The sequence below is a fragment of the Emys orbicularis genome, chromosome 9, assembly GCF_028017835.1.
Source record: "Emys orbicularis isolate rEmyOrb1 chromosome 9, rEmyOrb1.hap1, whole genome shotgun sequence".
Taxonomy (NCBI): domain Eukaryota; kingdom Metazoa; phylum Chordata; order Testudines; family Emydidae; genus Emys; species Emys orbicularis.
Genome location: NC_088691.1, coordinates 58,562,736 through 58,581,306, shown reverse-complemented (window position 1 = coordinate 58,581,306; position 18,571 = coordinate 58,562,736). Strand labels below are relative to the sequence as shown.

Here is an 18,571-nt window from a genome sequence, read left to right as displayed (position 1 = left end):
AAATCTCGCTCCTTATTAGTTCTTCCATCAGGCCTATATTCACCTTAGTAGACACTGAGGCTATTTCTACACTACCACATATGTCGATATAACTTATGTCGCTCAGGGGTGTGAATAAGCCACCCCTGTGAGCGACATAAGTTACACCAACCTAAGTGCCGGTGTGGACAGCGCTGTCGGTGGGAGAGCTTCTCCTGACAACACAACAACCGCCGCTCGTTGGGGATGGATTAATTAAACCAACAGGAGAACTATCCCCCGTCCCTTTAGAGCGGCTACACTAGAGAGCTTGCAGCTGCACTATTGTAAGCTCTCTAGTGTAGCCATAGCCTCAGGTAATTACAGAAAAGGCTTACAGTCTGGGAGCATGTGTAATGCCTTGGGCAAGTTAATGATGGGAAGCAAAGGGAATGTCAGCTGATTTGTTTAAAAAAAATAATCCTAATTTCAATGTGTCACCCTCTGTGGTGTGGTAGCGGGGGAACTCGCTGCCCCTCAGCTCCCAGCTTCAGGTCCTCCAGTTGATAAAAATTTTGGTAATACGTCATCGGAAATGGGTCAAGTTGGGTATCATTTGGGTATCATATCAAGTTGGGTTTGTTTCTCCCACAGACACATGGTACCAAACATGACAAACCTAGAACAATTATGTAGATATGTATTTGAGAAAATGTTTTTTTTTTAAATCAATTTTTTAAAATAATATTTTAACACAGCAATGTCAAACATTCAGCCCTCACAAATTTAAATTGTGGCCCTCAACTGACAGTACTGTTTTGTCACTTAATGCTCAGAACATGTTACCCGATTCCTTTTTTTAATCTTACAGATTACTATAAATGGAAGGAGTGGGGCAAAAAAACAATTCAGTGGTATTGAGTATCGGCTTTGTTTATTATGCCAAAAGAATTGTGATGAGGCACTGGTTAGGATGTCAGCGTCCAGCCAGAAGGTACTGGAATCCATGTCCAAATGGGATGTACACCTCTACCTTGATATAGCGCTGTCCTCGGGAGCCAAAAAATCTTACCGCGTTATAGGTGAAACCGCGTTATATCGAACTTGCTTTGATCCGCCGGAGTGCGCAGCCCCGCCCCCCTGGAGCACTGCTTTACTGCGTTATATCAGAATTCGTGTTATATCGGGTAGCGTTATATCGGGGTAGAGGTGTATATAGCTACATAACATAATTAAGTACAATCCCGCAGTAATTTATTACAAAATCCTTGTGTTTACTTTTGTCTTGATCATTTTTAGGCATCAGTGGGGAGACAAAGAGACCATGGAAGACCCAGTTAAACACAATGCTTGGTGGCACCTTATATACTATAGGGAGTGCACCCATAAACTGTATTTGGCAAGGTTGGAAAGGAAGTACTTCAAGCATCAGGAAAAAGTTGAAGAAACTGGAACAACACCACCTGCTCTTTCTGCAGTAAGCCCGAAGGCATCCATCAAGCAGTTTCAACATGTGAGATGTCATAATGAAGCTACTGCCTTGCACTGTTCAATGGAATTTCTTTGTAGTTCCCAAAAGGAGGCTAACACTAAAATTATCTTGCATACTATCTACCCCAGAGAGAGGTGCTAGTAAAGTCTGAGTTTTTATACAGGACACTAACGTTCTAGTGCTCCTCTGAGATGCTATTCCAGACTTTTTTGCAAGATTCTGTTTTTGTGCCTGCTGCTGGGGAACAGAATCACTGTATATCCCTCAAAAATGTGTTCTTACCACTAGGATCATTAAAAGCCACCACACTTCCAGGTTTCTACGCCCTCTCAGGGTCTGACACTACTAGAAGACTGGCTGGAAAGACCAAATTGTCTTTCTGGAAGGCATTGGATTTAGTCTCTGAAGACCACTCTCCTTAGAATCATAGAATATCAGGGTTGGAAGGGACCTCAGGAGGTCATCTAGTCCAACACCCTGCTCAATGCAGGACCAATCCCCAACTAAATCATCCCAGCCAGGGCTTTGTCAAGCCTGACCTTAAAAACCTCTAAGGAAGGAGATTCCACCACCTCCCTAGGTAACCCATTCCAGTGCTTCTTCACCCTCCTAGTGAAAAAGTTTTTCCTAATATCCAACCTAAACCTCCCCCAGTCAACTTGAGACCATTACTCCTTGTTCTGTCATCTGCTACCACTGAGAACAGTCTAGATCCATCCTCTTTGGAAACCCCTTTCAGGTAGTTGAAAGCAGCTATCAAATCCCCCCTTCATTCTTCTCTTTTGCAGACTAAATAATCCCAGTTCCCTCAGCCTCTCCTCATAAGTCATGTGCTCCAGCCCCCTAATCATTTTTGTTGCCCTCCACTGGACTCTCCAATTTTTCCACATCCTTTTTGTAGTGTGGGGCTCAAAACTGGACACAGTACTCCAGATGAGGCCTCACCAATGCCGAATAGAGGGGAATGATCACGTACCTCAATCTGCTGGCAATGCTCCTACTTATATAGCCCAAAATGCTGTTAGCCTTCTTGGCAACAAGGGCACACTGTTGACTCATATCCAGCTTCCACTGTAACCCTTAGGTCCTTTTCTGCAGAACTGCTGCCTAGCCACTCGGTCCCTAGTCTGTAGCAGTGCATGGGATTCTTCCGTCCAAAGTGCAGGACTCTGCACTTGTCCTTGTTGAACCTCATCAGATTTCTTTTGGCCCAATCCTCTAATTTGTCTAGGTCCCTCTGTATCCTATCCCTACCCTCCAGCATATCTACCACTCCTCCCAGTTTAGTGTCATCTGCAAACTTGCTGAGGGTGCAATCCACGCCATCCTCCAGATCACTAATGAAGATATTGAACAAAACCGGCCCCAGGACCGACCCTTGCGGCACTCCGCTTGATTCCGGCTTGCTCTGAAGGTGCTTGGAACAGCTGAGATAGTTACTGGTGAGGTCATAAATGCACTGGAAGCATTCATATGTTGAGTTTACCATTTGAAGACCAACATTATGCTACTTACAGAGCTATGTTCATGGATGTTTTCCAAGAACCAGACAAATGGAGAAAAACTGCCACCGACAAGGGGTGCATTTATACCTGCTATCAAGAGGGCAAATTATCAATCAATGGAATGGCTCTGGGATGATCGAGCACATCCAAAACCACCCTCCCCTATTGGGGATGGATGGGTCTTGGAAGATGGACTTATCACACCAGTGATACATGAAATACCACACTCCCAAATCAATCCTTCAGTTAAACAAATGCTTGTGTGTAAAGATCAGATGTTCACCAGCCTGCAAACGTGTGGCCAGCAGCCTGCCTGGAGAAGTGCAAGTGTGGTGCAGAGGAGAATCAGTGTGATAACATGTCTAGCAGTGTTGCCCTAGACAGAGATGACACTGATGATGACTTTGATGAATAGGTTTTCAGTCCTACATGTCAAGGGTAACATCCATAGGATGTCTATTTTTATGTAAGCAATGCATCCCTGTGTTAAAGTACAATTTTTAAACATTTTCTTGCATATATAGCTACATAATTGTTCTAGGTTTGTCCTCTTTGATACATTGTATTCATGGGTATCAGGCAAGAGTTCTTTCTCCCAACTTGACCCATTTCCGATGATATTGTATTACCAAAATGTCCACCAACCTGGAGCTGGAGCTGGAAGTGAGGGGGCAGAGAGAGACACACTCACCCACTCTGCAGAGGGTGACCCCATTGAAATTATGATTCTATAGATTTTTACAGAACAAATGACATCTCTTCCCTTTCTATCACTCACTTGCCTGCAGAATAAGATTTTACTACCTTGAACTCCCAGACTATAAAGGAGTGTACTATATTTCCTGTTTTTTAAATGGGAGAATAAACTGAGACAAGTGTCAAGAAGGAACTACTTCCACTCCTGGGACCCACTTTAGCAAAGCTATGGAGGTCTGCTGACCTAAGACATTATGAGGGAATCCTGAAAAATGGATGGCTTCAAAGACCTCTCTGGACAAGGCTCAAGTTGGTGTTGAACATAGCCAGGGCAGCATGATTAACTATCAACAAGGTCAATTTCAGATCAGGTCACACTCCCCAGGTAGCCAATGGAAATAATAAAATCAGTGAGCAATCATGTTACTGTATTCTGAACAGAATGTGATGAAGAAGCCATGCTAGGAAGGAATTAAAATGACAGCCTCATGAGTGTGAGGATGTGAGTTGCTATTACAAGGTTATTTTGGAGACAAGGGCCAGCCTACACAAATTACACAACTGATTGGTTTTCCATGGGAAGAGTTTGTTCAAGGTGATGCCAATATTCTTAAAATGGCACACTACTACCTGCAAGAATCCTCTCAGTAAGCTGGGATATGGAGGGACCAACAGCATCGTGATAACGACAACTGACAGCCCTCTCCAAAAGCAAGACTTCTGCCTTGACGGTGTTAGGAATAAAGTGCTCTGACACATCTCGCCAGCAACCTAATCCAACCATTCTTCCACAACTGAAACCAAACTTGCAAGATCCACTGGGGTGCAAGCAATATTCACATGTGTATTGTCAACATATTAAAAGGCAATCTGTACTTATTAATGATCTTGCCAATAGACTTGCATATATCATGAGCAACAGAGTATAGAACCTTGAGGAATGTAGTTTGGTGCCTGTATGAAACCAGTCACTTACTAAGTTGGCCATCACAATGGTATCAACAATGACAGGATTGGCTGAAGTTCCCAGTGTGAACTGGAGTCCTCGAGGTGGCTGTCCTGTAGTGATGTCATAGCAGTGTCCTTCCAGAAGCAGATACTCCAATTCATATTCTGCAGCTACTCTATTATCCACCTGCCAAAAAAAAAAAAAAAAAAGAGCCATTGCTGCATTTAGAAATAACTCAGTTATTCTGACTACATTTCCTAGTGGCTGGATTATGCTCTAAAATCTTTAACTCATTCTCTTATCATTCAATTTTTGTTTTTAAATAAAAGCACTTTTATTTTGGTTCAGGGGATGGTGTTTTGGGTGGATTATTATTAATTGGTATTAAAGTAATCCCTAAAGACCCCAAAGGAGATCAGGACCCCACTGAGCTGGACACTGTATTTATACATAGTATGAGACAGTCCCTACCCTGAAGAGCTTACAGACAAGAGAAAGGGTGGGAGAACAGAAGCATTTAGGGCTTGTCTACGCTACCATGCGGGGTCGATCTAAGATACGCAACTTCAGCTATGTGAATAACGTAGCTGAAGATGACATACTTAGATCTACTTACCGCGGTGTCGTCACTGCGGTAAATCGACAACTGACACTCTCCTGCCGACTCCGCTTGGCGCTCCTCATTCTGGTGGAGTACCAGAGTCAACAGGAGAGCATTCAGCGGTCGATTTATCGTGTCTATACTAGACGCGATAAATCGACCCCCGCTGGATCGATCGCTGCCCACTGATCCGGCGGGTAGTGTAGACAAGCCCTTAAAAATGGAGAATTTAGGCAAAGAGAGTTCAAGTGACTTGCCTGATGTCACACAAAGAGGCTGTGACAGAGCTGGAAACTGAACCCAGATTTGTTGAGTTCTGTCCAGTCCAAGACCATCCTTCATTCCCAATTACTTTATATACATAGACATATTAGCATACTGTGGGCATTGTGAAAAGTGCTGTCTGAAAGAGACTGATGCAATCAGCTGCAAATAATGCAGGACAAATCTGCAGAGAAAAATTACCCACCCAGAGTTCTCAATGCATCTCAATCCTAATCCTCTGCTATCTTGGTCTTGGACCTTCTCCTGAGGAGACTATCAATTGTGAAGAATGTTACGATATTTTGTGAGATGGTCCAACCTCCCTGCTGCTCCAGAATGCTCAGTTTAATTGTTAGCTTCAGTGATCTGCATCTCAGAGATCTCACACACAAAAACACTGCCAGTATTGTTTAATGACTTGGGATGATGATTAGATTAGAAAAGTCTCAGATACATTCAGAATCTTTCCATGTGTTCAGGTACAGAAAAGTAAAATACAATTGGTAAAAATAAATTTAGAGGTCTAAAATTTTTAGTATTGTCCCTTTCGTTGCCCATTTATAATTTAATTGTTTAAGACAATAAATTAACAGTGATACAAATACAATTTGCTTTACAATTAGTACAGGATCATTGATGCTAGAGCCAACCATTGGTCTATGTAATGCATTGTACTGCATCTGGCTCTGGGCTTTACCAGATACATTAGAGGGAGACAAAAATAAAGGTGAATTGGTAATAGGTTAAAGATTTTCAGTCTGAATGTTATCTAGGTTGGCAGTGGCCAAAAGTTATTACCAACTGTTGGCTTTTGAGTGGCCTATCTGAAGTTAGGGAGGAGGGATAGCTCAGTGGTTTGAGCATTGGCCTACTAAACCCAGGGTTGTGAGTTCAATCCTTGAGGAGGCCATTTAGGGATTTGGGGCAAAAATTTGTCTGGGGATTGGGTCCTGCTTTGAGCAGGGGGTTGGACTAGATGATCTCCTGAGGTCCCTTTCAACCCTGATATTCTAATCTAAGTGATTTTGGTGGTCTTGCTCCACTTTGCAGTGGACAGAAGTCCATATCACAAGAGCCACCCTCTCAGTTGGCACTACTGTTGACAATCTCAGCAGACAAAGCCAAGGACTGAATGATTCTGGAGACTGAACTACCCTCTCACCTCTAGAGGTGGTTCCTCCAGGTCAGGGTTGAGGCACATTGGTGGGGAAGCTTGCACTGCCACTGCCCATGCCAAACCTGTTCTGTGGATAAATAGAGGACTTCAGCCTCCAGGGCACTCAATCTGGCATCTTGCACATACACTAGATACACACACACACAATTATTTTTTAAAATAAAATCTAATTATTTCTCGTCACCAGGGCAATGGCTTAATCCAAGGGGGGAAAATGATACTTTCAGACCTACTCAGGCTTATCAGCTTGCGCTCTGAAGCAAGAAAGAGATGTTCACTTTACATCAGTTTGCAATTTCCTAAGCTTAGTGTAGGTGAGTGTGGTATACCTCATAGTGCAGGTAATGAGACCCCAACACTAATATCTATGACCTGATTAGCTAATGTCAGTCATTAGACTAGCAAGTCAGAAAGTTGTGACTGCCAACAGTAATTGGTTTATTCACTCCATGCCGTAAAGCTTTTCTAAATGCCAACCAGTGACACTACAGACAGATATACTTCCTTTATTTTACTATCAGCATTCTTGGATTAAACATGGAGTCCTCTTTTGATTTCACTTCTTTCCTTTTTTCTTTTTATTTCCCCCCCTCCAGATTTTTCTGATAGCATATAAAGTTTTAAAGGATCACCATCAAATTGAAAAATCCCCTTTCCATCTGAAAATGGTGGAACTATTATTATGACAACTAACTCCTCAAGTTACTATAAAGGAAAGATAAGAGAACATTTATTTTCCAGTTTCTTTTGTATGTTGTCAGTTTACCTATTTGGTGGTGGTGCATGCTCTACCCTAGCCCCTGAAAGTGGGTATCTACCAGTAACAGCAGCAGCAGAACTGAAAATGAACAGGGAGCAAACAGCAGGACAAGTGTGTGTTCAGAGAGAAAGGGGAGGGAGGAGGGGGGGGGGGCCTGAACATTGAGGTGATAGTCTCAGGCCTACCCAAAAAATCCCTTTAAACAAACAGGGGTTGAAAAACCCTTCAATTCTGAACGAATTATTTTTTAAAAAATTCAAGACACTATATGGAGCATTATCAGAAAAACTCATTTAAAAAAAAAAAGTTAGGGGGCCACATAATAAGGTTTCTTCTTTTCTAGTTCAGTACCATTTCTATGAAATGCTGTACACATGTGATGCAGTTTTTTCTGTGGAACCTGCAGTAAGCCTGGAATGGGTAAATGTGGCATTCCCCTCATCTGTCTAGAGCATTGCATTGTTTTGAGCTTCCAAATTCCAAAGATAAGCCCCAGAAAAATCATATACAAGCACATTAAACAAATAGGAAATGCTGAAGTCTCTTACCTCCTCTAAATAAATGTTATCAAGGTCATATGGAGTTCTGACAGACTCCACCATCCAGCTCTCAGGGGTGTTTAGGTTCAGAGTGAACAGTGGAGTCTGAGGCATATCCAAGAATTTGGCAATTGGACCAGGAGCAAAGTTGTCGTCTGCTGTGAAAGAAATCTCTGGCTCCAAAACGTAGCGATAAAAGCTGAAATTTCAAAAGGAAAATCCTAGAATATTTGGCTGCCATGTTTCATGCCTTTTAACTTTCACTGACAGTCATCTTTCCAAAGGATAGTCTCAGAGCCTCTGAAAGCCCATTACTGGACCTTTGTTCCCTTCTATGTATGGGCTCTTTGCTTAAGAAATCACACTTAACATAGGTCAAATTTCATCTTGACTAATTAAATATTTTACTTTACCAGAAGGATCTAGACTCAAATTAAATTCTGAAGTGTCTTATTGAGTAGCTACAATATCTTAATATTGCATTTGAACCACTATAGTTAAAGTCACAGCAGGGATTCCAGAGACTGAAGTGGGCAAATATGCTGAGACATACTGACTTTGATAAAGTTTTCATGGGGGAGGGGAGGAGAGGGGGGGGGGGAAAGAGGAGAGAGACTCATTCTACAGGCTAGCAGTTAAGACAGTGGGATGCGAGAAATCCATGTTCAGGTCCCTGCTCTGCCCAGTTCAGAGTGGTCAAAACTCTGCTCTGAATCAGGCAGAGCAGGGAACTGAATCTGGATCTCCCACATCCCATGCCAGTGCCGTACCCACCAGTTTCTAGACGCAGACAGATATATACACCCCCTTCCTGAACTGAAAAGCTCATGTTTTAATCCCAAAGAGGACATTTCAGCACAACTCTGTTTTTGCAAAAACATTCAAAACGGTTAGTTTTTATTCCATTGTGGAACGAAAACAAATTTTGAAACCTCCAAAGTTGCCATGAAACAGAACTGTTGCCCTCAGGGGCCTTTTCTGACTTCAGAATTGCATGTTTATCTCCTGTAAATGATCCCCACAAATGTTTTAACACTGCTGTTTACACTAAGGTGTTTTCCCCCAACATGGTATTCCTTACCTTTTCAGAGGCATGTCAGAAAGTTTGGACTGGCAGTTCATAAAAACTCTTAGATTCATGTTTATCAGTTGGTTCAAAACCTAAAAATATGAGAGACACATATACCCTAAAATTCCTACTAAAGAGATGAGTACTGTTTTTGCAGATTAAGCCTTAGTGAGCATTTAACAATCTCCCTTCTCGCCCTGCCTTCCATTTTGATTGAATTGGTGAAGTTAATTAGTTACCTGCTGTACCATGATTTTAAATAGGACTTGGGGGATATTCTAAGTAGTAGACAAGATGCGGACAGATTCTCCCTCAAAAATATTGTCTGTGGAACTGAACTTGTATAAAATGATCCAATGAAAAATTATTTGAGAGTGGCCTTACCCAGGGCCGGATTAACTCTCCTGTGGGCTCGGGGCTATTAGATTTTGTGGGGCCCCTGTATACAAGTCTTTTTCCTAATTTAAAACAAAATTATCACAATTATGGCATCAAGGCTATTAACGCTATGCTAAACTTGCCTTTTAATTAACATAAAGTCGTTCTGTGGTTACATTTCAGTCTTAAAACATGTAGAATATAGTTAATTCAAAATAGCCTACTTCTTACCTTAGAACAGCTGTTATATTAGTTTCTTTCTGGGAGGGAGTTTGGGTGCAGGAGGGGGCTCCAGGCTGGGGCAGTGTTGGGGTGCAGGTGAGGGCTCTGGGAGGGAGTTTAGTGCAGGAGGGGATTCTGACCTGGGGCAGGGGGTTGGGGTGCAGGAAGGGGTGCGAGGTGCAAGCTCTGTCCAGGAGGCGCTTACCACAGGCGGCTCCTGGCCAGTGGCGCAGAAGAGCTCAGGCTCCTGGAAATTGCCAGCTGCTGGCACGTCTCTGTGCGCCCCTGGCGGGAGAGGAAGTGTGTCTCCGTGTGCTGCCCGTGCCCGCAAGCACCACCCCCGCAACTCCCATTGGCTGGCTGCAGGGACGGTGCTGGGGGTGGGAGCAGCGTGCTGAGCTGCCCCCCCCCCCGGCCACGTGCCACCAAGACGTGCCAGCAGCTGGATGCTTCCGGGAGCGGTGTGGGGCCACAGCACGCAGGCAGCCTGCCTGAGCCATGCTGCGCCACTGGACTTTTAGTGGCCCGGAGATCGCGATCAACTGGCTGAGGCTCTAGGATCGACCAGTCGATCATGATCAACGGGTTGGTGACCACTGAATTGTATATAATTATGGATTTATTTTTACAGGGCCCCCCTTAGCCTGAGACCTTGGGCTGCAGTCCCTAAACCCCCTGCGTTAATCCGGCCCTGGCCTTACCATGCCTTTTAAATTATTTATTACATAGTATACTGTAATTAGCATTTCACTGACATGCTGAAGTTAGTTATCTGATATAGTCTATCCGAATGAATCTCTCACAAATATGTGAGACGCGAGTCTAATTTTACCCATGTCAAAACAGAAAAATACTGTAAAATATGGAGTCATCTAGGACTACGTCTACACTAGTCTTCTTCTGGCATAGCTATGTCAGTCAGGGGCGTAAAGAGGGGTAATCCCTGAGTGACATAGCTGTGCCAGCAGAAGACTAGTGTAGACACAGCTATTCAGGCAAAGCTGCACTTTTACCAGTGTAGTTGGTTTTGCTCATGGGGGACGGTTTTACTGTACCAATATAAAGCTCATCTTTGCCAGTCCACACTAGGAGCACTTTGTATACCAGTATTGCTATATTAGTAGTGTAGACATAGCCTGAGGCAGGGGTCGGCAACCTCTGGCACGCGTGCCAAAGATGGCACACGAGCTGATTTTTAGTGGCACTCTGCTGCCAGCAGAGGTCCCGGCTGCCCGGCCCCACTCAGCCCGCTGCCAGCTTGGATGGACGGAATCCCGGGCCAGCAGCGGGCTGAGCAGGGCTGGCAGCCGGGACCCTGCCTGGCAGGGGCCAGCGGACGGAACCCCAGACTGGCAGCGGGCTTCCGTCCACCGGCCCCTGCCAGCCGGGGTCCCGGCCGCCAGCCCCGCTCAGCCCGCTGCCAGTCTGAGGTTCCATCCGCCGGCCCCTGTAAATGTAAAATGTATTACTGGCACGCAAAACCTTAAATTACAGTAAATAAATGAAGACTTAGCACACCACTTCTCAAAGGTTGCCGACCCCTGGCCTACGGCCTGGTCTACACTACAGAGTTATGCCAGCATTGTTATTCATAGATTCTAGGGCTGGAAGGGACCTCAACAGGACATTGAGTCCAGTCCCCTGCCCTCATGGCAGGACCAAATACTGTTATGTTGCCTAGGTGTGAGTCACACCCTCTAGCTGACATAGCTATACTGACAAATACCTCAGTGTAGACGAAACTGTGATGATAGAAGAGGGTCTTTATCAGTTTAGCTAATGTTGTTTGGGCAAGTGGTTTACTATGCTAGCAAAACTCCTATGCTACATCGCCACTAGGGGGCTATGCCAGCATAGGCTCTGTAATATGGACATGCCCTAAGTTTTCGATGTTAGGCTTTCATGTGAAGACTGGTTTTAAAACATTAAAGAAATATCCTAGTGATCTAATTATTACCCCGTGAAGTATTTTATTTTAACAATTCTATGCTTTGTATTTCTAGAGAGCCTTCCAATCCTTGAATTCAAAGCACTTTAATTTTGTAAAGCCCAGAGCCCTTCTGAGAAATTGATCATAACTCAAATAAACAAAGCCCCCCACTAGGGCGACCAGATGTCCCGATTTTATAGGGACAGTCCTGATTTTTGGGTCTTTTTCTTATATAGGCTCCTATTACCCCCCACCCCCGTCCCGATTTTTCACATTTGCTGTCTGGTCACCCTACCCCCACTCTCCCAGCCTCTCTCTCCAGTTTAATTAATAATCCCACTACCATGATTTTCAACTCTATTTATTCTATTTTTTCAAACGCAAGATGGGATTTCAAATAAGTAATAATTTTACTAACAAGAGATGTCAAGGAGTATCAAACGTTACATTCCAACAAGACTAACAAATGCTCTGCACATCACATAATTGAAGCTTTTCTCATATCAGCAACCTAATCTTGTCTCTCTCATGATACCCGTAAATTTCTCTAATGCTTTTTTACTGTACTGTAGGCTTCAACCAGGCCATTACACGATTCCTATCCACCATCCATTTAAGAGGAAAGAGAAACAATCCATAACTACAGAACAAACTATATTATAAAAGTTTTAAACTATTTTACTGTCTTTTAACTGCTGATTAATGCATTACAATGCTTTATATATACCATAAGTAATGGAGCAAGTCTTTGAGCATCTCTGGTAGCTGGATCAACAATAGCCACCACATCAAAGTAGGTCTCTCCCTCCTTTGGTCTCAGTTTAACTGCACTAAACAAAAAGAAAAGAGGACAAAATCAAGAATTAAAAAAGCCATTTTAAATTAACAGATTTAGCCGTGTTAGTCTGTATCAGCAAAAACGAGGAGTCCTTGTGGCACCTCAGAGACTAATTTATAGTTATGCACATACTTAAGTACATTCCTGAACTGGGGCCAAAGAGCCTAAGAATCTGTAGGTTGGGTGGTAATTTTGATGGAATAAATTGGCCCAAAGAATCAAAGGTGTTAACATGACTGTCGTGGTCCAACATTAAACAAATTTTAAATAAGGTTTGGGGTTTGGTATAGAGACCTGACCCTGATTAGTCCCATGGCAAATACACCGTTAAAAGTTTTTTAACCTTTTATTAAAGATACAGAAGAGAAGGAAAAAACAGTTAATAGTCTACATTTCAAATGCTTTTAAGTGAGCCTTTTGTCTTAACAATATCCCTTCTTCCCTTTCCCTCTAGTTGTAGAGTCTTCAGAAGGAAAAGCCTTTGTTTGACCATTTCTTAGATGATACTAAAGATGGTAGTAAGTGTCCCTTTTGGGGGAAAAGAGAAAAAGTTAGCTAAAATAGGGTGGAGCTGTTGTTTTTGCTGTTGCTATTGAAGTCCTGGAACAATCTACCAAGGGTTGTGGTGGATTCTCCATACTGACAATTTGCAAATAAAGACTGGATGTTTTTCTAAAAAGATCTGCTCTAAGAATAATTTTGGGGAAGCTCTCTGGCCTGTGTTACACAGAAGGTCAGATTAGATTATCACAATGGTCCTTTCTGGCCTTAGAATCTATGAAGAAGTCTGATCCCTTTTCCTAGATGACAAAACAAACATACAGGAGATGGAAAGACAGAAAATGCAGACTATCGCTGGTGTTGACTTTCACTTGCAACTGTACTGCTGGAAAAGCACATGGTCTTATTAGCCACTCTGAGACTGGGCAAACTCGTACCTGCATGGGCTGTTTAGGGCATTGCTTTAAACTGCCTCTTTGGCCACACAGGTTTACGGCAGTGTTATAAAATATACTACCTTGTGAGGAAGAAAAGGACACAGGGGTGGGTTTTTTTTTTTTTTTTGAGGGGTGGGGGGGGTGAAGGGGAGAAAGCAGAAACCAACGTCTCAGAGCTGGTGGAGGTGACAATGTCATCTGGGTACCTTTCTTTGGCCTGGTCTGGTCAGGACATCTCTCCGGATCAGGATGACAAAGGCCCAATGGTGTTATGGTAGATCCCAGGACACAATAGGGGTGGCAGCCATGATGGTAATGCTTGCTCCTCCCAGTCCACCCATCTCCCAGCCAGCAGTTGTCAGAGAAGCTTCTGCTCTTTTTTTTTTTTTAATCTTTTCTTTTAAGGGCCCCAAAAGGGAGTGATGAGCAGAATGGCCCAAAGACTCATTATTTTTCTACCAATTAGGTCTAGTTTCTGACATAGCAATTTACGTCTATTGATTTCTGGCTCCACTCTTTTCTTGTTTACGAAGCATGATCTTAACACAGTCCTTGAGTTATATCCATAAGCCTTTTTGTTTGTACTAATTCAGTCTGTCTCCCTCTTGCACCTTTTCTCTTCAACATTTATTGCTACAGATTGTGACATTTTATGAACTTTTATTCACTTTGTATAACTGAGCTTACAGTTAGGACAAATTTGTAAGCCCAATTATTACAATAGTGACTCAGTAGATAAGCGCACTAGCCATTTGCTCTTGCACTCAAACAATTTCATTAAATGTTTTATTTTATTATGTTTTGTGAAACACAAAACTTCTCTGAAACATTACTGTGCCCTGAGACTATTCTATTGCTACACCTATATAGCAACAGAAAAATAAATGTGCAAGGAGGCTACGTGGGATTTGCCATGATGATGATAATGTCGATTCAAAGTTTAACGAGATATAGAGCTAATATACATCAAAGACAAGGAAGAAGAAATACATAGGTCAACAAATGTACTCTGAATTTAACATTAGCCCGATACCTGTATCGGTCTTCAAAAAATTGATATTCAATCCTTGCCTCTCCTTTTGGCTGAGCAGACAGAAGAGCATCCACCTTCATTACCAAGTCACTTGCACTGGAAGAGAGAAGGTTTTCAAGTACTCTGAAATATTTATGTATTTCCCCCAGTATTACTGAAGATTATATACAAAATAAGAGGCCCAGGTTCTAATCTCAGATGCATGAACTATATGTTTTACTCCTCTCAAAAACAACCCCTTCATTGTTAACGTATATGTGCAGTAGTGCAATTTTTGAGACAACAGTGTGAAAATAGATGGTGCAAACTTCTGAAATTAAAATCTAACCCAGAGTATAGGAGCTATTATCCTCCTTTCTCCCGTCACCCAAAGATCCCACGATTTCTCTGAGGTAACTCTGAAGATTTATCTGAAGATCTAAGCACTCATAAGGCATGATCACCAGTGGACTCTCTCTGGAAAAAATCACTCCATTATATACAAGAGGGGTTAATTGTTGAGCAATGCAAAGCAGATTGCATTTGTAGTGACTGAATATGCTGCCTCCAGAACTCTTCCTGCCTCTGCCAGACCAGTAAGAGATTAATTGAACCCAGCTCTCTTAACTTTGCAGAGCACTCTTCCTGGGCAGCTCCAGAAGTTTTTTTTAAAAACTACAATTCTCTTTAGAGCACTGGAAAGCAATTCCATGCATCGAGCAAATTTGAATGCAACATGGTGCCAAAGAAATTCACTGTTGACAATTACTTCCCTCTTATTATTCCCTGAATATTTAATCTAGTATTTTAAGTATCATTTACATTTTCCAGATTAAAGAAAAACACCTTTTGTAAGCTCCAATTCTGTGACAGCATAATAAATCTGAAGAATGAAACACTAAACAATAAAAATTGGGTTGCATGGTATAGCAGTGCTAGCTAGTGATGCCGTAGTTAAGGATCTGTCAGCTTTCCCCATAATTAACTCCTAGTGTCATGGGTTTATAGCGACAATTGTGCAAGCCTTTCATAACAAAACTATATACCTGATGAAATCTGCTAAATTCTGGCATGTTTTCTAATCCAGAGCTCAGTCCAAAGCTGGGCCTGCATCTGCTAGAACCTTGGCTCAGCTGTGCCCAAAATTCAGCACAAGTTCAAACCATATCCTCCTTCCCGTCCCTTCCCTTCCCTCCAGCCCCTTTCCTGGAGCAGGCCTTAAGCATTCTCCCTTTCCTTCTACTGGCTATGGGTATAAAGGGATCTATGGCACTGTTAATACTCACTCTGATAGAATTGTGGTGTGCAAGGTCTCAGCACAATAGTGAATGTCTTTACACTTAAAAATCTGTTTGACTATGTTAAAAAATGCACACTGCTGGCTTTTAAAAGGTAGCAGGAGGTCACAGGAAAGCGAGGGTGAGTTTTGCAGGCTGTATAAGCTAAATGAACGGGATACTCAAGAGATCCTACAAACTCAAACTGTAAATAGATGGCAGTGTACAGGAATCAGTGTCTTTTGGAAACTTTTATATGTTCCTTAGAACTTGAACATGACTAGATTTTTAAAATACATTTTGTGGAACCCATAATAAGGATCTGTGTGTCTCTCCACCCCTTTTTTGCCTCCTCCATTCATTTTTTCCTCCTGTGTCCCATGAAATGAAATGCTGATAAATTAAGAATGAAGTTTTAAAAGAAGCTTATGTGCTTATATAGGTCACTGTTATTGATACAGAAATGTATTTTGGATCTATAATACTCAAATAAATATTAAAGGCTAATCAGCAAACATAAGCTAAACCCCAATATGTCCACAAAACGTATTCTTTGCGGCATCCTGATAGCATGTTCTCTTTCTCATTTTCTTCCTCCTTCTCTGTTTGTAAGTAAATATTGTAGTGATCCAACATCTGCATATACTGTAAAACCCAAGCACCCAGGAGCAGGTGGGTTAAAACACTTTCAAATCTAATCTTATATGGCCAAAAAAAAAAAAGGGGTTGCCAAGCCCTTAGCATTATGTTGATTTGTGTGTAGAAATGTAAGAGATTTCATTCTAAACATAGGCCACAGTAGGGAGTAGCAACCATATTTTTCCCCCCATTTAAAATGTTATTTTTCTCTTAGTACATGGAGGTGTTCTGTAGTCAGGGTGAGCTAAAGCAGGGTTTTAACTGTACCTGGCTTGAAAGAAGAGTGAGTGCAGAGAGCACCTCTGTCTTTTCTTTTTTGGGGTGCCACCCTTATTCCTCTTCATATTTCTTCCCATTTTGCATGACTGTTGCTATACTAGCCCCTTTCCCCTAGCCAAGAGACCACAACCTGAACCCCATGACTAACAGAACAATGTTAGGGGGGAGGGATAGCTCAGTGGTTTGAGCATTGGCCTGCTAAACCCAGGGTTGTGAGTTCAATCCTTGAGGGGGCCACTTAGGGATCTGGGGCAAAATCAGTACTTGGTCCTGCTAGTGAAGGCAGGGGGCTGGACTCAATGACCTTTCAAGGTCCCTTCCAGTTCTAGGAGATGGGATATCTCCATTAATTTTTTTATTTATTTTATTTTTTAATGTTCTGCATCCATGCCATTAAGCTTGCTGTACAGAGGATTATTTTAATGATATAGACCAGTGGTTTTCAACCTTTTTCATATGCAGACCCTTAAAAAAATTTAAATGAAGGTGCGTCCCTCTTTGAAAATCTTAGACATAGTCTGCAGACCCCCAGCGTTCCCCGGACCACAAGTTGAAAACCACTGATACAGACAACATGTTTCTTGGTTTTCCAGTCACTTCAATAATTTATTTCTGAAGGAGAGTGTGTGGGCTGCAGAAGGCCATCAAAGCTGATTCAACTCAATACAGCAACTTAAAATGTCTTTTTCCCCTTATCCCCTCTAAATATTTTATTATTGGCAAGATGAATACATGACTGTTTGTTTATAGTATAGTGTGCACTTTATACAAACTGAGACAACAGTCTGCTTCCTCTCCCCTCTTCCCATTGCAGAAGGCCATGTTACTGACTTAAGCCCTGCTTTCAACCAGTCCACTTAGTTCCTGTTCATATTTACTTACAGATCTTCCTCTACTCCCAACTGCTGAATATGGGATTTGATTTTCTGTCCTGATGTCTTTAGTATAATATTCTCGAGGAGGTGGAAATCATCCTGATTGAACAGCTCATTGTCTTCTAATGGGCCAATAATCTACAAAGAAAATGGAGTCAGACTTATTAGGTAAGTGCTGTACTGAAACAAACGTCAAAGACATTTTAAAGATACATACTTTGGGCCCAATCCTGCAGGTGCCAAGTGCCCTTGAGTCATATTAATATCAATGGGAGTTGAAGGTACTAATCACCTCTCAAAGGGTGCTCAGCAATGTGGAGGATCAGACCTGTCACTATGTAAAATATATACTTTCTCAGCATCCACTGAGTACTTGGAGACTGAGATGCATCGTATTATGTAGATCAAACTCTTGAGGGTGCAATGGAATTCCAGACCAGAATCCCGCTGCTCAGCAAATATCAAATCATATTTCTCAAACGTCAGATATATTAGAGTTGCCAGTGAATTCTCAATGACAGGAATAAAACACTTACAATGTATAACTACATGACAGGGAATGTACGGTAACTCCTCACTTAACGTTGTAGTTATGTTCCTGAAAAATGCGACTTTATGCGAAACGATGTTAAGCGAATCCAATTTCCCCATAAGAATTAATGTAAATAGGGGGAGTTAGGTTCCATGGAAATTTTTTTCACCAGACAAAAGACATTATATACATATACAGTATAAGTTTTAAACAATTTTAAACAAACAGTTTAATATTGTACACAGCAATGAATGATTGTGAAGCTTGGCTGAGGTGGTAGAGTAAGAGGGTGGGATATTTCCCAGGGAATGCCATGCTGCTAAATGATGAACTAGCACTCGGCTGAGCCCTCAAGGGTTAATACGCTGTTGTTAATGTAGCCTCACACTCTACAAGGCAGCATGGACTGAGGCAGGAGGGAGGAAACACAATAGATGCAGGTCAGTAGCTGCAAACACTTCCCTGCAAAAACTGAACATGATGATGAGCCCACGCTATCCAGCTGGAGCGCACCACTCCCACCTCCTGACAGCACATGCATGGCTGCACAGGTGCTGACTTTCCAAAGTGCTGGGGGGTGCGTGCATAAGTGATAGAGAGAGACTTGCATTGCCCCTTTAAGTACGCTGACTGCGCTTCAA

General features: G+C 42.3%; 1 protein-coding gene across 1 annotated transcript in view; it reads right to left on the bottom strand.

Moving 5' to 3' along the window:
- UGGT1 (UDP-glucose glycoprotein glucosyltransferase 1) overlaps window positions 1-18,571 on the bottom strand; it is an 88,793-nt gene that overhangs the window by 19,501 nt on the left and 50,721 nt on the right. Inside the window, 6 exon segments of the mRNA XM_065410286.1 lie at window positions 4,628-4,786; window positions 7,951-8,140; window positions 9,023-9,102; window positions 12,268-12,370; window positions 14,350-14,445; window positions 17,406-17,536. Of these exon segments, the coding sequence (XP_065266358.1) occupies window positions 4,628-4,786; window positions 7,951-8,140; window positions 9,023-9,102; window positions 12,268-12,370; window positions 14,350-14,445; window positions 17,406-17,536 (759 nt within the window).